The sequence below is a fragment of the Zingiber officinale genome, chromosome 5B (genome assembly GCF_018446385.1).
Source record: "Zingiber officinale cultivar Zhangliang chromosome 5B, Zo_v1.1, whole genome shotgun sequence".
NCBI classification, from domain to species: Eukaryota; Viridiplantae; Streptophyta; class Magnoliopsida; order Zingiberales; family Zingiberaceae; genus Zingiber; species Zingiber officinale.
This window is the reverse complement of record NC_055995.1, coordinates 131098606-131119500: the sequence shown is the minus strand read 5'-3', so window position 1 is coordinate 131119500 and position 20895 is coordinate 131098606. Positions and strand designations below refer to the sequence as shown.

Genomic DNA, 20895 nt, shown 5'->3' with positions numbered 1-20895 from the left:
GAAATTATTTTATTAGCCTTTACTAATATATATATATATATATATATATATATAATTATTTTTTTAAAAAAGGGACCTCACTGGAGGTGGAGATTTATGCATCGACCCCATCTTGACAACCCTCAGGCCGACTCTGCTTTTTACAACAACTTATTGTTGTAAAAATATAATCCACACGAACAAGCGTTAGTTTGTCTCACAAATTCATGAAATGGAGATAGGTTGTGCTAGCAACCTAGAGAAAGGATTTCGGCCAAGAGAGGAGAAGAGCAAGGAGAATGAAGAACCTGTACTCGTCTTACCGAATTTAAGTATATCAAAAATTCGTTGGTATGATACAATACCGAAAATTTCAGTACGATATGATATAATACTAAAATGTTGTTTGTGGAGACCACTTGGTTAACAAGATTCTTAACAATTTCATATATTAGCTAACACTATCATTATTCCCCTCGAATAAATAAATAGATCAATGAATACTAATATTGTCATCCTTCGACTGATCACTTAAGATCACTAAACTTATGAAATCTTCCTTCTTGTTAATTTCTTGTCAATAGAAATAAAGTGAAAGAAGGTAAAATGTTATCACATAGAAGAACCTTGCCTCTTTACATGTCTTATCTAATTGCCTTATAACATCTTATAGTTCTTTATAATCAACAATTGCGGGATCATCAATCTTTTCCGAGTACCAGTGAGCCTTCTCACTGGTACAACTATACTCCCGGTTTGATGCACCTTTTTAAACTCCACTGCTGGATCAACATTGAGACCCAGTGTAAACCGCCTAACCACCTCTGCACACAGCTCAGGCCAAGCGGGAAGCTCCTTGTGAATCAGCATAGTGCGGTACCACTCACTGGCACGGCCTGAGAAATGTACCACCGCCATGCGCGTTTTGATCTCCTCTGGTACTTGAGAAATCTCAAAATAGGATTCACACCTCATAATCCAGTCTTGTGGATCGGATCCCTCTGAGGGAAATCGGATCTGGATCAGTGTTCCGCAACTTATAATGAGGGGCAGTTTACCTCCCCTTTACTATCTCGATCGCACCTCAGCACCTCTGAAATTGAACTATCTGAGTGAGAAGGCTCACTGGTACTAAACGTAGGCAATTGTTGTACAAATGATGTGTAAATAACCAACTATCTTATAGTAACCACTATTATTAAATTCATGTGTAAATAATGAACAAAAAAAGAATGAAGGGAATGATATTGTTATACAAATAAAAAGGAAAAATAATAATAAGCTAAAAGAAAGCAATAGATAAATAGCACAAAAAATACTATCTAACCAAATATGTATACAATGCATGAAGCAATCAATGTTGGTATGATAATATACCAAACCAAAATTTTTGATATGCATAGTATATTGAAATTTAGATAATTTTTTCATCTCTATCGGTACTCGTTGTATCGAATTTTCACTATACTAAAAATTCGGATAACGAATATTCGGTATATTAAAAATTTAGTATACTGAATTTTTGGTATGATACAATTACTAAAAATTTTGGTATAGTATTATACCCAACCAAAATTTTTGATATACACAGTATACTAAAATTTCAGTATTTTTTCCATCCCAACTTGTATTTGCCAGTATGATAAAATATTGAAAATTTTAGTACAGTATGATGTAATATTAAAAGGTTATTTATGGAGACCACTTAGTTAACAAGGTTCTCAATAATTTCATGTATTAGCTAACACTATCACTATTCCCCTTAAATAAATAAATAGATCAACGAACACAGACATTTTCATCCTTTAATTGATTATTTTAATATTACTAAACTTATAAAATCTTCTGTCTTGTTATTTTCTTGTCAATAGAAAGAAAGTGAAAAGTTACCACATAGAAGTGTTCTGCCTCTGTACATGTCTTATCCAATTGTCTTACAACATCTTATAGTTTTTTGTCATCAAGTATTGCGGGATCATTAATCTTTTCCAAATAATCACCTATATCTAAATTTATTTGTAAATAATGAGAAAAATAAAGAATGGAGGATATGATATTGTTATACAAATAAAGAGAAAAAATAATAATCTAAAAGAAAGCAATAGATAAAAAACACAAAAAAAATACTATCCAACCAAATAGGTACACAATGCATGAAGCCATCAATGTCGATATGGTATTATACCGGATTGAAATTTTTTATTTACAAAGTATATCAAAATTTTGATATTTTTTCCATCACTACCCATACTCATCCTACCTAATTTTTAGTATACTGAAATTTTAGATACCGAATATTTGGTATATCAAATTTTCGGTATGATACAATACAAAAAATTTCAATACGGTATTATTCTGGATGGAAATTTTTTATATAAATAGTATATTAAAATTTTAGTATTTTTTTCCATCCCAACCTGTACTCGTCTTACCAAATTTTAAGTATACCGAATGTTCGATATGATACAATACTAAAAATTTCAATACGATATGATATAATATTGAAAACTTATTTATGAAAACCACTTAGTTAATAAGGTTCTCAACAATTTCATGTATTAGATAAGATTATCACTTTCCCTTCGAATTGTTAGGACCAAAAGTAGCTAGAGGGGGGGGGGGGTGAATAGCTCGTCGCGTGCTCGTTGCTCGGTGTTGGTTGTTTCTTCAAGAATGTGCAGCGGAAAATACATAAACAAACACAAACACGCTAACACTAGGAGTTTACTTGGTATCCACCTCCAACGGAGATGACTAATCCAAGGATCCACACCACGCACGCACCCTCCACTATGAAAACACTCCTTTTCGGTAACTACCGAGGGCGGAGAAGCCCTACAAGACTCTCAGTACAAGAAGAAAGGAAAGGGAAACAAAATACAAGCGCAAAGCTTACAATGAGTACAGAAAACCCTAACCCTAGCTTCTCTTCTTGCCTTTGATCCGCCTCTTGACTTGGAAAGCTTCCAAGATCCTTCAAGAACTGGCGATCTGATCTTTGAGAGCGCTGTGGAGGAGTTGGCGAGAGATCTGGAGTGAATCGGTGAAGTGATACTGAAGAAATCGCACGCCAACAGCTATAAACGACGCCAACGGTCGAATCCCAATCGATTGGATTGCTCCCAATCGATTGGGGAGGCTTTGGATCGATCCACGGATCGATCCAGAGCGCCTCTGTGCTCTGGAAAAACTTTTGGATCGATCCACCGATCGATCCAGCACTTATCGCGCGAAGCAGCAGCGTCCCAATCGATCCACTGATCGATTGGGACCTCTGGATCGATCCACGGATCGATCCAGAGAGGTTATGTTCGTGGGGACTCACCGGATCGATCGGTGGATCGATCCAGATCTTCTGGATCGATCCACTGATCGATCCAAACCTGCTGGATCAATCCACGGATCAATCCAAACCTGCTGGATCAATCCACGGATCAATCCAAACCTGCTGGATCAATCCACGGATCAATCCAAACCTTGGTTTTTGCCCAAAACCAAGCCCAAAGCCCCCTAAACCAACATCTAGTCAACCATGACTTGTTGGTACATAAGACCTAGCATCCGGTCACCCTTGGCCAGCTAGGACTCTCTCACCAAGTGTCTGGTCAATCCCTTTGACCCACTTGGACTTTTCTCTTCTTGCCAAGTATCCGGTCACTCCCTAAGACCTACTTGGACTTTTCTTCCTCGTGCCAAGTATCCGGTCAATTCCTTTGACCTACTTGGACTCTCACCAGATGTCTGGTCAACCTTGACCCATCTGGATTTCTCTTGCCTGGCTTCACTCACCAGGACTTTCCCAATTGCCTAGTTTCACTCACTAGGTCTTTCACCTGGCTTCACTTACCAGGATTTTTCTCCTGCCTAGCTTCACTCACTAGGACTTCCCAATTGCCTAGCTTCACTCACTAGGTCTTTCACCTGGCTTCACTCACCAGGATTTTCCTCCTGCCTAACATCCCAGTTAGGACTTTCCAGTCAAGTATCCGATCAACCTTGACCTACTTGACTCTTCTTCAATCAACCTTGCATTGTCAAACATCGAAACCCAAACCAAGACTCAAGCTTGGTCAACCAGGTCAACCTTGACCTGAGGGATGTTGCACCAACACGAATAAATACATAGATCATCGAACACTCATATTGTCATCCTTCGGTTGATCACTTGAAGATAACTAAACTTATAGAATCTACTTTTTATTAATTTTTTTTCAATAGAAAGAAAGTGAAAGATGGTGAAAAGTTACCACATAGAAGAACCCTGTCTCTTTACATGTCTTATCCAATTACCTTACAACATCTTGTAATTATTTGTCATCAATCATTGTGAGATAATCAATCTTTTTCAAGTAATCACTAATATCTAAATTCATATGCAAATAATAAGTAAAAAAATACGAAGGAGATGATATTGTTATACAAATAAAGAGAAAAAATAATAATAAGCTAAAATAAAGCAATAGATAGAAAGCATAAAAAATATTATCCAACCAACTATGTACACAATGCATTGTCAATATGTTATTATACCTGATCGAAATTTTATATATACATAGTATATCAAAATATCGGTATTTTTGCCCATCTCTACTTGTATTCATCGTACCGAATTTTCAGTATACTGAAAATTCGGATACTAAATATTTGGTATATTTATATCGAATTTTTAGTATGATATAATACCAAAATTTTTGGTACAGTATTATACCATACTGAAAATTTTGATATACAATATAGTGAAATTTCAGTATTTTTTCCATCCCAACCTACACTCATCTTACCGAATTTTAAGTATTCCAAAAATTTAGTATACCGAATTTTTGGTGTGATACAATATTAAAAATTTTAGTATGATATGATACAATACTGAAAGGTTATTTATAGAGATTACTTAGTTAATAAGGTTTCAACAATGTCATGTATTGGCTAACATTATCATTGTTCGACTCAAATAAATAAATAGATTAATAAACACTGATATTATTATCCTTCGGCTAATCACTTTAAGATCACTAAACTTATGGAATCTTTTTTTTGCTAATTTCTTGTCAACATAAAGAAAGTGAAAGAAGGTAAAAAGTTGCCACATAAAAGAACTCTGCCTCTTGACATGTCTTATCCAATTGTCTTACAATATCTTGTAGTTTTTCGTCCTCAACCATTGTGGGATCATCAAACTTTTCCATATAACCACTAATATCTAAATTCATGTGTAAATAATGAGGAAAAAACAAAGGAAATGTTAGTGCTATAAAAAATAAAGAGAAAAACTATAAACTAAAAGAAAGCAATCTATAGAAAGCACAAAAAAAACATCCAATCAAATATGTACACAATGCATGACGCTATCGATGTCAGTATGACATTATACCTGATCGAAATTTTTGATATACACAGTATATCAAAATTTCAGTATTTTTTTCCATCTGTACTCGTACTCATCGTACCTAATTTTTAGTATACTAAAAATCTGGATATCGAATATTTGGTATATTGAAAATTTGGTATACCAAATTTTTAGTATGATACAATACCAATTTTTGGAATAATACCGTACCAAAATTTTTTATATATACTGAAATTTTGGTATTTTTTCCATCTCAACCTGTACTCGTCTTACCAAATTTTAAGTATACCAAATTTTTGGTATAATATAATATCGAAAATTTAAGTACGATATGATACAATACTGAAAGATTGTTTATGGAGACCACTTAGTTAATAAGGTTCTCAACAATTTCATGTATTAGGTAACACTATCACCGTTCCTCTCGAATAAGTAAATAGATTAACGAGCACTAATATTTTCATCCTTCGACTGATCACTTTAAGATCACTAAACTTATGGAATGTTCCTTCGTGTTATTTTTGTCAATAGAAAGAAAGTGAAAGAAGGTGAAAAGTTACCACATAGAAGAATCTTACCTCTTTACATGCCTTGTCTAATTGTCTTACAATATCTTTAGTTCTTTGTCATAATCATTGCGGGATCATCAATCTTTTCCAAGTAACCACTATTATCTAAATTCATGTGTAAATAAAGAGAAAAAAAAAAGAACGAAGAGAATGATACTGGTATACAAATAAAGAGTAAAAAAAATAATAAGATAAAAGAAAACAATAGTTAGAAAATAGAAAAAATACTATCCAACCAAATATGTATACAATACTAGGGATGATATTATACCAGACCGAAATTTTTGATGTACATAGCATATTGAAATTTTGGTATTTTTTTCATCCCTATCTGTACTCGTCGTACCAAATTTTCAATATACTAAAAATTCGAATACCGAATATTCAGTATATTGAAAATTCGGTATACTAAATTTTTGGAATGATATCATACTAAAAATTTTGGTACAGTATTATATCGGACCAAAATTTTTTATATATATAGTATACTAAAATTTTAGTATTTTTTCTATCACAACCTGTTCTCGTGTTATCGAATTTTAAGTATACTAAAAATTCAATATACCAAATTTTCGATAAGATACAATACCAAAAATTGTAATTCAGTATGATACAATACTAAAGGTTGTTTACGGAAAGACCACTTAGTTAATAAGATTTTCAACAATTTCATGTATTAGTTAATACTAACACTCCTCTCGAATAAATAAATAGATCAACGAACACTGTTATTGTCATTCTTCGATCAATCACTTTAAGATCACTAAACTTATGGAATCTTTTTTCTCTTTAATTTCTTGTCAATAGAAAGAAAGTGAAAAGTTACCACATAAAAGAACCCTGCCTCTTACGTGCCAATTACCTTATAACATCTTGTAGTTCTTTATCATCAACAATTACAGGATTATCAATCTTTTACAACTAACAACTATTATTTAAATTCATGTGTAAATAATGAGCAAAAAAAAAAGAATGAAGGAAATGATATTGTTATACAAATAAAGAGAAAAACTAATAAATTAAAAGAAAGGAATAGATAGAAAGCACAAAAAATACTATCCAACCAAATATATATACAATGCATGAATCCATCGATATACATTATACCATACTAAAATTTTTTATATACATAATATATTGAAATTTTGGTATTTTATTATATCCCTACCCATACTCATTGTACCGAATTTTTAATATATTGAAAATTCGGGTACCAAATATTCGGTATATTGAAAATTCGGTATACCAAATTTTCAATATGATACCATACCAAATATTTTGGTACGGTATTAAACCGGACTGAAATTTTTTATATACACAATATACTAAATTTTGATATTTTTTTCCATCGTAACTTGTATTCATCTTACTAAATTTTGAGTATATCAAAAATTTGGTATACCAATTTTTCGATATGATACAATACCAAAAATTTCAATACGATATGATACAATATTGAAAGGTTGTCTATGGAGACCACTTAGTTAACAAGGTTCTCAACAATTTCATGTAATAGCCAACACTACCACTGTTCCACTCGAATAAATAAATAGATCAATTAACATTGATATTGTCATCCTTCGACTGATCACTTTAAAATCATTAAACTTATGAAAATTTTCTTCTTGTTAATTTCTTCTGCTAAATGAGATTTCTTTTCCATTGTTTGTGTTTTCTATATTGTGTTGGTAGTGTATGGATTGTCTAACGATATTCGTTTCTTTATGTTGTCATATTCTACTTTGTCATAAAATCATCATTGTTAATCTCAAGTCTTGATGAAAAAAGATGTCGATGTTCATGTAAGATCAGATTGTCTATGCTAAAAGTGCCTAGAGTGACCTTCATTACCTAGGTATATCAATATAAAAATGTGGCGTAGGAGTCGTCACTTCTCACTTAAAAGAGGATCATCACATTGCAATTGTACGTAGGAATTACACTAGACATCCAATAACTAATATAAGTAGGTAATAGAATTAAATTTAAACTAATTGAGTATGTGAGTCAAATTATGTTTGAGTCAATTAAAATGATAGATACTTATGTATACTTACATATATTTTATCTTTTGTTGTGTATTCATAGAATTGTCTATCATTAGAAGCGAGTATTTTGTCTTATTTGAATAGAGAACAAATAGTCATAAATATTTCGAACCAAATGTAGTGCATTTGGCCGAATTTAGTAAAAGATGCTTAGGAATCAAGTCTTCAACTTCCTAGCAGATTTAGGCATGAATGTTACATTTCTACAAATTAAAGAAATATAGGAAGTTTCTTTTTGTATGGATTTGTTCTCTAAGTTGGGTACTCAGAAACTGATGTGATTTTCTTGATATTTTTTCTTTTAACTTATTTACTTGCAACTTCAAAGAAGTTTCAAGTTTTTCATCTTCTTTAGTCTTTGTCTTATCAAATTAGACTTTTTTCTTAGAGCTTTAATGTCTTCACTTATGAAGAGACTTTGTCTTGTCCTTAGCCATAGATAGAGATTATGATGTGTTTTTCTAGATATTTTGTAACTCATTTACTTTAACTTCAATAAGGTACTAGTAAAGAAAAAGAAAATAAAGAGTAATAAAAGTGATATTTTTATCAATTTTTTCAAAAGTTAACTTAGAAAATTTAATTAGGTGAGAGAAATATAAAATTTTAATTTTTTTTATAGAAGAATTAGAAGTAGAACATATGTTATATAAAATATAAAATGGAAAAATTATTCAATCCAATAATATTTCAACACAAGTATGGAAATAATTAGGAAAACATAATATTGAATGATTTATAAAGTCATTTTATCTAATATTAAAAGTGAATAAAATATTTAATCAATGAGGATAAGTATTCTAGTTTACTTTTAAAAAAAATAAAGAAGATATACTAAATTATATGAATTATAAAAGGATTAAACTAATAAATCATATCATAATTTTTTTTTAAAAAGTGATAAATCTTTTTTTTGCCATATTTGCAACTTCTGAAGATAAATCTTCTTCATCATCATACTCTAATTTGATTTCATTTTTTTTTTTGTTTAGGCTTGGATTTTGATTTTGACGTTACCTTAACGCTATCAGATTTTTCTACAATCAAAATTATAAATTTCTCTTTTTCTCTCTTTGATCAAGGTTAACACTATATATGTATCTACCATAAATGTCTATAAAATAATCATTGAAAATGTCTTGAGAGCATAATTAATCAAGTCTCTATTTTTTTACTTACTTTTTTGATTGCATAGATGTCATTGAGAGTTCTTTAAATCTTCCATGAAGTTGATTAATTTATTCACCTTCCTTCATTTGAATGTTCTACACTTAACTCGATAGTAGGTTTTTCTTGGCGGTTCTTAAGTCAGAGCTAATCTTTCATAGGGTCCAATCAGCTTCTTTCACAGCTCCTTTGCATGAGTGAATAATCTAATTTTATTGAGTTGCTCCTAAGTTAGACGACATTGAATAATAGTAGTGACTCTGGTATCTACTTGAGCGGTTTTTTATGTCACTGGTCCATAGGTTGAATCCTACTAGTTTATCATTTGAATCTCTTGGTTGGTCGAAGCTTATTTTGATGATCAGCTAATTCCCTATTTCGTTCATAACGTAGTACTCCATTATAACCTTCCAATATGTAAAATTATTGTCATGGGAAAAAAAGATGGGAGATATGGTATCCTTTCTACAAATGCATTAAGGTGGCGTTTGGTTAAATGATAGAAATGACTATGGGTATGAGTTTAAAGTAAGGTGGAATGAGAATCATTCACCTAGTTATATAGGTTTGGTTGATTCCAATAAATATAGAAATCATTCCCAAATTATCATTCTCAAGCCTACAATCCAAACACTATCTTTTACTATCATTTCATTTCCTCATTCCCAAACTCATCAACCAAACACCCCCTAAGTCTTCAGGCATTATGGGGGGAACCAAGAATTTTATATTAGGAGGGCAAAAGATATGTATTTATATTGGGGATGATGGTGTAGTTGCCCTCCTTTTTCTCTCATTCACCTTTTATTTTTAGAGCAATGATATACTCAAGGAAAAGAACTTAAGGAAAAGTTCAAGGATAGACACATAAGGTCATGATCCATCATTTTATTTTTTATGGGTCCCATCACTTTATATATTTACCTTTGAATTTTTTTCGTTGAGTATATCATTTTTCTTATTTTTATACTCTACACTTATTACATTAAAAAATTGAGGGGCCATCATCACTGGTCTAAAAAACTAAAATATTTTTTAAAAAATATAAAACTTAAACAAAATATATATAAAAAAATAGGAAACGTTAGATCAGGTTGTTTTCACAAATACATAAATAAATAAATGGAAATCGAAAAAGAATGGAAGAAAGAAACCGTGCGCCTGCCTGCCTGCCTGCCCTATCGCATTACTCAACTGCCTTTCGAGTTTCATCGTGCTGCGGTTACCGTAATATTCGAATAAAAGAGGAATATGCTTCCTCCGGCCACCGCCGCTCACTTCCCACCGCCTCCAGCCTCCCTTAGGACTATCTCTCCTCGTCCTCCTCCTTCGCTTCATCTCCCCCTCTCTCGCCTTCCCTTCGCCTTCCGCTCCCGCTCTCACCGACAACACCGTCTCGTCTCCTGCGCTTCCAATCCACCCGACTACAGTGCCGCCTCGGCGCAGGTGGACATGTTCCGCGGCCGGGACGGTGTCTGGTCCTCCCGCCAGCAGACCGTGGTCGTCCTCTGGGACCTCGACAACAAGCCGCCCCGTGGTCCCCCGTACGAGGCCGCCCTCGCCCTCCGCCGAGCCGCCGAACTCTTCGGCCGCGTTCTCGAGGTTTCTGCCTACGCCAACCACCACGCCTTTGACCACCTCCCCCAGTGGGTCCTCGACCAGCGCCGTGAGCGCCGCCACCTTGACGTCCTCGAGCGTAAAGGCCTGGTCGAGCCCGCCGAGCCCTACACCTGCGGCGTCTGCGGCCGCAAGTGTCGAACGAACCTCGACCTCAAGAAGCACTTCCGCCAGCTCCACCAACGCGAACGCCAGAAGAAGCTCGACCGCATGCGCTCCCTCAAGGGGAAGAAACGGCAGAGATACCGGGAGAGGTTCATCGCTGGGAACCACAAGTACGAGGAGGCTGCCCGGTCTCTGCTTGCCCCCAAGACTGGATACGGCCTTGCTTCGGAGCTTCGGCGGGCAGGTGTCTTCGTTAAGACAGTCGAGGACAAGCCGCAGGCCGCGGACTGGGCGCTCAAGAGGCAGATGCAACACTCGATGTCGCGTGGGATTGATTGGTTGTTTCTGGTGTCGGACGACTCAGATTTTTCCGATATGGTCAGGAGGGCGAGGGAGGCTGATCTGAGGACGGTGGTGGTTGGGGATGGACGGACAGCTCTCGGATGCCAGGCTGATATTTGGGTCCCTTGGCTACGGGTGGAGAATGGGGAGGTCGGGGAAGAACTATTGCAGTCAGGATGGAACACAACCTTCTCGGAAATGGATGATTATGACGATTTTAGCGACAATGATCAAGGATCATTTTCTTCTTCGAGTTTCTATGAGGATGAAATGCCTGATTTAGACTTGATTGTCGATGAGATCGTCATTGGGAATTCCAGATTAGGTACTCTTGGCTCCTCAGCTTTCTCAGAGGAGGTGGTGGAAGATGGTGAAGGATTTCATATCTTTGGATCACCGAAGAGTAATGACCATTTGTTCTTCCATAGCGAGGAAGAGGACAGTGATCCCTTCATCTGATCAACAAAAGGTTAGTACAAGAAAGCTAGCATTTTTGAAACCACTGAATTAATTACATTGCTTTGTGCACATAACTGAGCACTATCTTCAGTTAAACTGTCATGGTATGTGCAGATAACAACTCACTTTACCCTTGGCTATGTTTTGGTTCTCTTGTTTCAAGATAATATATTTGAAAAAGATTACTCTTCTACTACTAGCTTAGTTATCTTTTGACATTGTGTTGTTCAAATTAGTCATATTTTAATCTAGCTGATAGTAAGTGCATAGTGGTTAATGTGAAAGATAAATTATAGTAAATTGTAATTCCATTAGCTCTCTAATTTCTATACATTTTATTTTTATAAGTAAATAAACTAAGTGGAAGGCGACTAAAAGTGTAAAATTGATCTGAATGATGCACTTGGAATCGTGTCAATCGTCAGCATGTTATTAACTATATTATTCCGGTTGAGAGCCAAAACTCTAATACAGAATGATATTTTAAATATGGATAACCTTTATTTTGCTAATTGTCTCTTTTATCAATCTCCCTTTTAAAAGTTTTAAAAAACTTATGGTCGAGTCATTACATTATGTATATACGTTATATGAGCGCAGATGCAGTAATTATTTAAAAAATACTTATTTTTTGTATTTATTGTTAATTGAAATAATTCCATAGGTTTGGTTGACACTTATCATGCATAATGATTCTCAAAGGATAATTAACATTGAAATACCTTTTTGAAAAAAAAGAGCAAAATAGTTCTTCTTTTAGCATCAATTGCATTTATTTTAACTAAGGTATTTCATTTTATCTAATTTTGTTAATTATATTTCCATTATAAAATATGAAATTAGATCAATACCTTGATCTAATCTTTTCCGAATAACATCAGTTGAAATAATAAATCAGCTTGATAGAACAAATAAAAATTAGCCTGATGGATATAAGTCAATTGAAAGATTAGAAAAGTATGTGACAAAGTATGGAGTTTAGACTTCGTCATTAATTATAGATTATCAAAGTTCGAAAAGATAGTTTTAGGTGAAAGCAACTAATCCACTGCATAATGTATATACAGTATGCAGGGACATATTGTGCCTGCATAAAAAAATATTAAACTAATAATTAAATTGATATAAACAATGAATATGATTAGCATATATATATATTATAACAAAATATATTAATCACAAGTAAACAAGTGACATGAAGTGAATTCAAGATATATAATTTGTCATCATTTATTGTAAGAAAACATATAATAGTTGAAAAACAGAAGTACATAATATTACAATCTATTATGTATATCCAATTAAATAAGTTTTAAATAACCATGAAATTTTACACTTAGCAATTGTAGTTAAGGAGAAATATGTGAAGAATTTTACCAGAGCCACTTGTGTCTGCTTGTTATTTTCACTTAAGCCCTTTGAGCTTGCCTAAGATAATTAAGTGACTTCTATAGATTTTTACAAACATTCATGCAAAGGGGACGACATATTAAGTATGCGATATGATCGCTTTTCAAAATTGCCCAAGCGATTGTCTGGGTTACTTTGTAAAACAATGTAGACTATAGGACAATTTATTTATTGATTAGATAAAACACCAATGTTGATTCTAAGCCCAATTGTCTCAATCTATAAGTATGAATCTAAATCCTATTTTGATTTGATTAATTTTAGTTTTACTACTAAAACATATTGCATAGAGCTTAATGGAGGATAAAATTCTTACAATGATACTAATAGTGCGATGCGGAAGATGGGATCGCTAGTGGGGAAGGGATGAATAGTGAACGTGCAAATAAAAGTTCTAATTTTTCTTATTACGTATTTAGACGCTTGTATATAAAATATATGAAAACAAGCACAACAAAAGACTCACAAATTTACTTAGTTCACAACCCTTAGGTTGCTACATTCAAAGTCTACGCACACGAAGTCCACTACTTTTCTCCACTTTGGTAAAAGACTAAAGGTGGAGAAACCTCTTAGTACATCAATTGATAATAATACAATTAAGGAATAAGAGTCTTAATGAAGAAACAATAATTTGAACAGATGTATATGAGTGTGGTGGTCCTATCTTCGAGTCTGTTGGTCTTTTTATAGCCTTTGCCTCCCATGGCGGAGCCAGATGGACGGACCTACCGGGCTAATCTACCCAAGATGATAGAAAATTAATGCCCCCGGGCTGACAGCTACGTAATTAATTTTTTTTCTTACTCTATCTCTCACATTCTTCATTTCTCCTCCTTTTCAAGGTTGTGGGCCCCCCAGGCTAAAGCCCGGGTAGATCAACAGGTAGCTCCGCCCTTGTCTGCCTCAATCTAATCACTCTATTGATGTGGCAGTGATCTAGTTGTCTTGAAGCCATTCTAGTCACCCAAAGTCTGAGTCATCTCCTCAGCCTTATCCACGAACAAGTCTCCTTCTATTCATTGTCGTTGATGTGGCAGCCATCCGATCGATCGAATCCAATTTCTGTCGTCCACAACTCCCGAATCAACTAACTTTAAACTCATTCAAAGATAAACATTATCATGTGCATAGGTTTTCCAGATTCATTTCGGTCGCCTAGAACTCTTACTCAAGTCAACTACGACCGAGTTCGCCTAAGTTGAGGTCCATCCTTCGTCTCGAATACAAGTTCAGTCAATTCAACTCACCACAACTTACTTTAAGCAATCTTCCACTCAACTTCTCACCTCTTGGATGCATTGAGCCCTCTGATTCACTACCGATGCTTCCTTCTCGTTCCACTAGTGTACTCTTCCACCAAGTCTCTTGTCCCTTAAATTCATCAACTCTTAAGTCCCTGCACACTTAGATACACATATCATATACCAAAGTAAGGTTTAACTTAAACTCATTTACCCAAACTTCGAAACTGTGGTTAAACCACTTGGGATACCAACGATCTCCTCCGCAATTATTTGGGGTACTAACAGATACGACATTGAAATGAGAACTCTCACATGGAGAACAAAATTCATAGAGAAATATTATTAAATTGAAAGATTATTAATATTGGTTCTTGAAAATAAATTCAAATATTTTGGTAAAGAAATAATCTTATACCTAGAAGGACATAGGGCATGATCAAATTTGGCATAGATTTTCTATTCTCTAAATACAATAATTAAAAGGGACAACCTGGTGCATGAAACTCCCACCAATCCCGGGGAAGGGTCTATTGTATGCAACTTTCCCTGCTTTACAAGAGGCTGTTTTCTAAACTTGAACCCGTAGGCTCTAAGTCACATGGCAACAACTTTACTGTTCCGCCAAGCCTCCCCTTCATTTTCTAAACACAATAATTACCAATATAAAATGCATTCATTAACTTATTCTCCAAAATAAAAGTATGTACCAAATAAGCATTTACGAAGTCTAACCTTGTAATGATTAGATTCCCTTTATCTTCCAAGGAGAATTTTACTCTTATATAATCTTTTGTTATTGTCATTTTTCCAAGCATAAGGAATAATTGCTTCACCAACTTTTTGCATGATTTCTTCATTATCTTTCTGTTTCTTCTAACGGTATTGCTGTATCTTCTTTCGCCTTTTGATTTTTAAGGAACTAAAAATTGACTTCATTGACATGTTTTGCCTTTGTAGCCATCTCTTTGACAATGAGAGAATGTCGCAATTGATTACAGGGCAAGAATAGCTCTTGCATTTGTATAGTGGTCATAAGGTGTGGAAATGATGATACAAAGGATTAAAAATCTTGGCACCAAAAGTTAGGACTTGGAGGCCCATGTAATATTTATTATGTGATAATTTGAGTTCATTAATGCAAAAAAAGAATTATCTAATTTATCCCTCGCTAGTTAATAATATTGTTGCTTGATACAATTTGTTTCCTAGTATCAACATAGGAAATTCCAGTGTAATGACAAGAAGATAAGATAATCAACTCTCTATGTTATGACTTTTGAAGCTATAAACTACAAAAGGACATATCCCAAGGAAGTCTTAATTGATTTGTTAAATTTCAAATGGTTTCTTGATAGTGATTTTGTTTAATTTGCGTTTTTGGTCATTTAGGAAAGCATAAGGAAGTTATATTATAAGCTAAATCATGATTATTAGCATTGAAGGTTCTCAAAAGTGGTCATTTAGGAAAGTATAAGATAATCATGATGACTTATTATGAGGCTGTTATAGGATAATGCCATCAAATAGCTCTTCTAAGGTCAAGTCATTAGAGGATTTTTAAAGGTTAAATCATTAAGTTCAAGCCATCAAGAGAAGAGGTTCTTTTGATATTAAGCTTTGTACTCAAGTAAATGTCTTCCTTAATAGATATATCTCTAGGTAAGACTACAACATTAATTGTGTTATGATTCATTCTATTTGTTTTAAAGGGACCAAATTTAAGTGAACTAGGGGTGTTATCTTTAAAGTATGTGCCAGTCTTAGATATTCTAGTTCTTCAACTTAAGTTCATATGCTTTTGATCTCTAATATATAATGTAGGGTAGTATTTGCTCACTATCATTTTATCTTTTGGCCTCAATAGTATTTATTTTCAACAAGCTTTTTATGCTTCAAGTTGTACTTATCCTCTACCATTTTATCTTTTGGCCTCATCAATATTTTTTCTAAACAAGCTTTTTATGCTTCAGGTTGCATTTAACCTCTATGACTTTGTAGTAGGCTTCATCTAAAAAGTTGAAAATAAATAAACTGCCTTTTTAAAAAACTTTTGACGCAAGTTTGCTCATAAATTGATACACAATCTAGGATGTATCTTTCTTGATATTATAATTTTATACAAATTTCATATTAGATAGCTATGGTTTTAAAAATTTTAATTTACCATGCAATTATTTATAAATTTTTGCAGAACATATTTTCCAACCAGTTTTCATTTCAGCTTGAACCATGGGTGGCTTAATTTTTGTCAAAATTCATAGGGAGTCAAATGAGCTTGATTCTAGCAAATTATGCTAATTGAAAAGGGGTTATATCATAGTGATCAAAATAATAACCAATCAAGTAATGTATTAAGGTTCAATTATCTCTTAAAACTAGGTGCATCCTAGCATGCCTAGGCCTATATTATTTATTATTTTCAATTCAATGACTCAGATTCTTCCAAAACCTAGAATAATCTGATGATTCATTAAATTATTCATGGCCTATAAGTGAGGATATATATTATTCATGGACTTATATTTGTATATAGTATGGTTTAAAATCTTTGTACTAAGTGGGCCTTCAATTGTGCCACTGATGGTGACAGACTAGTTGATTTACTAAGCGACTGATTGCATCAATCAACTGATTGTAAGTTACCAGTTGACTGACTCTTGATGTGGAGAGCAAAAAAGGAACCATTGCTACACAACAACAGTGGCATTGCAAGGACCGATTTTCTGTTGGGCAATAGACACACGTACAAAAAGGTTTCAAAGGCTATAAAAGGAGCAGTGGAGAAATAATGTTAGTCAAACCTATTAGAAACCTTATATTTCTCTATGCTTTCCTCTCTGTATAATCCTTTTAATTTTTGAGCTTATAAGACCTCCAGTAATTGACAAAGGAGAAAGTCCCTTTTCGGGAGTGATTCGCCAATGGATTGTAGGCCATAAAGTAGGAGCTTGGGGGCTGCCAACCATATTAAACAAACGTGTTAGCGATTGCAAGTGTGTTTTCTTGTTAATGTTGCATTTTCTCTGCTATCCATTTTGAAACATTGATATCGAGAGCAAGTGTAGTCGAGAAGAAGCAAAGAGGTATTATGAGTCCTTGTGGATAAGTCGTTCTATTGATGTGCCACCTCTGGGAATTTGAGCGGAGGATGTTGGAAAGGGGGAAAGAAAAATTCTTCTTCCTTCCTAAAGGCTTCAACGCAAACAAAATAATTAATACACGGGAGATTGAGATCCCTTTTAAAGGCTTCAACCCAAACAAAAGTAGAAATGAATTAAAATATTGTAGAAAGGAATAATGTCACACTGTACTGGATTGAACTTGAATAATTTTCTATTTTCTATATTTATCAAATTTGAAACTATCTCATCTGACTTATTTCCTAAATAAAATGATCTGCCAAAATACACTTTTATAAACTCTAAAATCTATGAAAATTAAATTAAATTGTCTAACACATCTATAAATATTATACAGTCAATTCTAAATGATTAGGACAAATATGCCTTATGATAATATGTTTATTATTATCTGTCAGTTGGATAGTTGGATGTACATAAGCATATTCAAGTATGTGTGCACTTGCATATGTACTACATAAAACATTTTCTAGACTATTGCTCTGTTTTTTTTTTTTGTTTTTTTTTTACTTTTTAATAGATCTAAGATACTTGACAGAGGGTGATGTGAGTAATGAGTTGTCGACTATCTATTGTAGTCTAGGAGCTTGAGGGTGTATATTGGACATTGAAATTCTTACTTAACTATTCAAATAATTCTAGTTAAGTTGGACCTTGTTGATATTTTAGTTTAGTAAAGAGGTATTGAGTGTATCTTCTTTAAAAGGCACAAAATTTTTGGATAAATAATCTTCTAAGCATAGATAACAATTTCAGTTACAAGTAAGACAAATGTGATATGTGGCTAAGGATATATGGAGGTGTAACATTTGGCTTTTTTTTTCCTTAAGACAAATTAGGAAGTCTCAGGTATCATTCTAAAACAATGTGTCAACTATAAGGGGATGTGAGTTAGTAACCTCATGTAATAGAGGTTGTTGAGTATTTGATTTCCCATAATAAATAGTTGTTATGCCTATGTAAGATCTTTTTAATTATGTTTGGCAACCTCTTCCAACAATCATTTGATGTTTTTATAATTATTTTATAAGTAATTATATATGGTTCCCAAAAAGGATATCAAAGGATTGCACTTGTTTCGCGTTATGGGCTTGTAAAGTAATAAAACATGAGTGTTTGGTTCATTTACCGTCCTAAAAACATCTATTGGTTTGTAGTGTTCCAAATTTTAGGAGTCAGATCTCTGGATTTTTTTAATTATTATTATTATTATTATTATTATTAATTTTGCTGCATCATTGCCCACTGAAAGTATTTTGATGGAAAAAATGAAAGAAATTAACTGGAGAAGGAATATTTTGGTTAAGTTTTCAACCACTAACTGAAATATTTCTGATGAATAGAAGGGTTCCACAACACTAATAATTGACATGATATGAGTTCTAGTGTTGAGTTTCTCCAAGTTAATGCAAACTCTTCTTAGTAAATCAATAATGTACAGTATGGAAGTAAATAAACCTGTGGCTCTTTCGAGAGTAAAACAGTGTATATTTAGAGCCTTCCTTTGTTAGACTTATCTGTTTTCTTCTCTAAAAATCTTTTCTGGTACCTTAATGCAGAGTGGTTGGCACATAAACTCTCATTTCTCAACATAGATTGGTTAATGTTTGAGATGTATCTTTGGAGAAAATGGACGTTTACCTACCTCATTTGACCATAACCAACCTGACAAGCTATTCGCGTTGTGCCCAAGAAGGTAATCACTGCCTTTTAATGAAACAAAATATATATGTTGGATTTGGCATGCTTTGTGAATCTTCTATTACAACTATCAAGCTAATATACAAGTCAGAAGTTAATTTTAGAAGGGGGCCTCCACCGGATTTTCCTGGAACTTTAGCTCATCCAAAGTGGTATCTCTACTTTATAGAATTGATACTACTTTATGGTTCTATTATTTGGATGTACTGACAAATCGAAAAGTTTCTCATGAAGATAGGGTTAAATTAAAGCTATCTTGTTGTATTAATTAAGACACGTTATCATGATATATGTTATTTGTGGATGATATTATTTTCATAGATGAGACATGTAAGGGGGTAAATATTAAACTTAAAAAAAATTATTTTCAATGCTTCCTACCAAGATTTAAGTTTAATATTTAAGTATAGTAAAGTAAAGATAGAACATATAAAATTTGAATTTGATGTAATAAGATGACTATTAAGATAGGAGATAATGAGATAAATATTTGTGATTATTTTTAAAAAGGATAGAGAAGCTGAGAGAGATCTTATATAAAATATAAATAAGATTGTTAAAATGGAGTGTCATGTGTTTTTTGGGGTCGTAAAGTACCTTTAAATTTAAAGAAAAATTTTATAAAACGACAATTAGAATTATTATATTATATGTAGATGTATTGAGTTATAACTCGAGTACAAAAATATAAGATGAAAATCATAGAAACAGGATGTTAAGATGAAAATGTAAAGATACAAGGATAAACAAGATAAGAAATGAGAATATTAGAATAAAAATTGAGATTGCATCTATTGAGGGAAAAATATATTAAGATGATATAAATATTAGATAACTGATAAATATTTTAATTAGGCAATGTAAATTATGACAAATATACCCGTGGGAGAAAAAGATAAAAAAAAATTGATTAACAATGATAAAATAAAATAAGATAAAATTTATTTAAATATAGAAGATGATAATAAGAAATAAAGTCGTAGAAAGCTATCTCACGGATAAAATTTATTATTGTTATTATTGTATAGTGTTATTATTTGTTCTTTTACATTTGCATTTTTATCCAATTTCGAAAGTGTGGTTATATAACTATGGTCCTTAAGATGTAATTGCTCTTCATATTTTATTTAGTATAGCTTTCCTTTTGCAAAGTCATCTTGATCCTCTCACTTATGATAGTAAAAAGTAGAATGATAAAAGTAGACTCTATTATTCTAGTAGTCTCACAAGGTTGACTTTACGATTATTTGTAAAGAGATAAATTAGAAAATTATAGTTGGCTAGTACTGAGAGAATTTTTTTTTCTCAAATTTACTATGATTCAAATTCTTATCCTATGGTAGTAATTCTATCTCGTACTAGCCAACTCAATCCTATTCCGGAGGTGTTAATCCTCTCACCTAGCAACTAGTAAAGCTGTCTACTTGAAGCCCAAAATTACCATATATTCACTGTGGTACTTTTATTTTTATCCTTTAGATTGTCCCTGTAATGTATTCATTCATTTATTTTCTTTTTTATTTCTAAAAAGATAAAAGCATTGTCACACGCTAGTATCAAACAGTTAATGCCATTTTTTCTTTTTCAATGTTTAAATAAATTTCTTCTTATCGACAAAAAAAAAAACCAGATAACTTTCAACAAACGAAACTCACCCTTAGTCCACTATTGTTTATTTAACTATAGTTGTTTGTGAAACGGCTCCCCATTTGAGGTTAATCGAAACATTACATTTGTACGAGTTGTGGCAATTAAAATTGAACG

General features: G+C 33.0%; 1 protein-coding gene across 2 annotated transcripts; it reads left to right on the top strand.

Annotated features, from left to right (window-relative positions):
- Positions 1–10255: 10255 nt before the first annotated feature.
- LOC121986035 lies at positions 10256–19464 on the top strand. 2 transcript variants are annotated; one of them, XM_042539796.1, is made up of 2 exons: positions 10256–11643; positions 18990–19464. In XM_042539796.1, the coding sequence occupies exon 1, from the start codon at positions 10362–10364 to the stop codon at positions 11631–11633; it is 1272 nt and encodes a 423-aa protein (XP_042395730.1). In that variant the 5' UTR covers positions 10256–10361; the 3' UTR covers positions 11634–11643; positions 18990–19464. The 2 variants fall into 2 exon arrangements, with proteins under 2 accessions (XP_042395730.1, XP_042395731.1); XM_042539797.1 differs by lacking the exon at positions 18990–19464 and adding an exon at positions 15248–15382.
- Positions 19465–20895: the final 1431 nt, after the last annotated feature.

Excerpts from the sequence above, each read along its gene's own strand:
- LOC121986035 (XM_042539796.1), top strand. The coding sequence starts at position 10,362 with ATGCTTCCTCCGGCCACCGCCGCTCACTTCCCACCGCCTCCAGCCTCC.